Genomic DNA, 952 nt, shown 5'->3' with positions numbered 1-952 from the left:
CCCATGGCTGCAATTCAAATAAATAAATATATGCGCTGCGGGTTTAATACGTGCTTTATTTATACGTGTAGGTTACGTGCATCTCAGAGCGGCTCCGTTCACAGTAAATGCTGCTCCACACAAACAGTTATCATTTACATGCGTGGACCGTCTCAAACTCCATCTTTGCTACAATTTTCAATCAGAAATTTGCTAGTCATTTTCACAAATAATTGTGAATGGTAAGTAACACATTGAATAAAACATGAAATTTTGAAGTAGATAGACTGAAATAATATTTTCTTGTAAGACCTACTCTAATAGTTTTATTTGCAACTATTAAAAAAAATTATAATAATTTTTTACAGTGTAGATGCAAAAGATACCTGATATGAATCGTGTTTTGGACGAATTGGAAGCAGCATCGTAAGTGTCCTTACGTGTCCAATAAGTGTCCAATAAGTGTCCAATAAGATGATCCCAGAATGCACTGCAACGAGCTCTATAAAATATATTTTTTTTTTTTATATATATATATTTTAATGACATCATTTGCACCAACCAAGCACAGCATCTTTTTTGTGCTTAATAAGCTAACAAAGGACTCTACTGGAGTTGATTGAGAGTCAGTTGGCTTGTGTGCGTCAAGATAGGAGTTATTTATATGATGCACACAGTTGCTGCCTACAGTATGCACAGCATCCCTAATCTGCTGTTTTAATTAGGATGCACTAGAAGTAGGGGTGTGCGATATCACGATTTTTGATCATGGACTATTAAAATGTCTCCACGATCTGCTTTTGAAGAAATATCGTAGTATCGTGCTACAGCAGCACATTCAATCAGTTGCTTTCCTGGTGCCTCCGTCTCAATATACTGTACAACGCGACATACATTCGCATCAAATGTTAACTCAGCAGTAGAGTTATTTTTTGTTCTAATATTGTCAAAAACACACAAGGTTTACATATAA

General features: G+C 35.4%; 1 protein-coding gene across 1 annotated transcript in view; it reads left to right on the top strand.

The window, feature by feature from the left end:
* Nucleotides 1-370: 370 nt before the first annotated feature.
* Nucleotides 371-952, top strand: part of LOC107707091 (muscarinic acetylcholine receptor M2-like) — a 3,559-nt gene continuing 2,977 nt past the window's right edge. The window contains exon 1 of the mRNA XM_016510974.1: nt 371-405. Within this exon, the coding sequence (XP_016366460.1) occupies nt 371-405 (35 nt within the window). The remainder of the gene's footprint in view (nt 406-952) is intronic.

The sequence above is a fragment of the Sinocyclocheilus rhinocerous genome, unplaced genomic scaffold (genome assembly GCF_001515625.1).
Source record: "Sinocyclocheilus rhinocerous isolate Xijiao unplaced genomic scaffold, SAMN03320098_v1.1 scaffold2160, whole genome shotgun sequence".
In the NCBI taxonomy this organism is placed as follows: Eukaryota; Metazoa; Chordata; class Actinopteri; order Cypriniformes; family Cyprinidae; genus Sinocyclocheilus; species Sinocyclocheilus rhinocerous.
The sequence above is the reverse complement of the archived record's forward strand: the minus strand, read 5'-3'. Positions and strand labels throughout refer to the sequence as shown.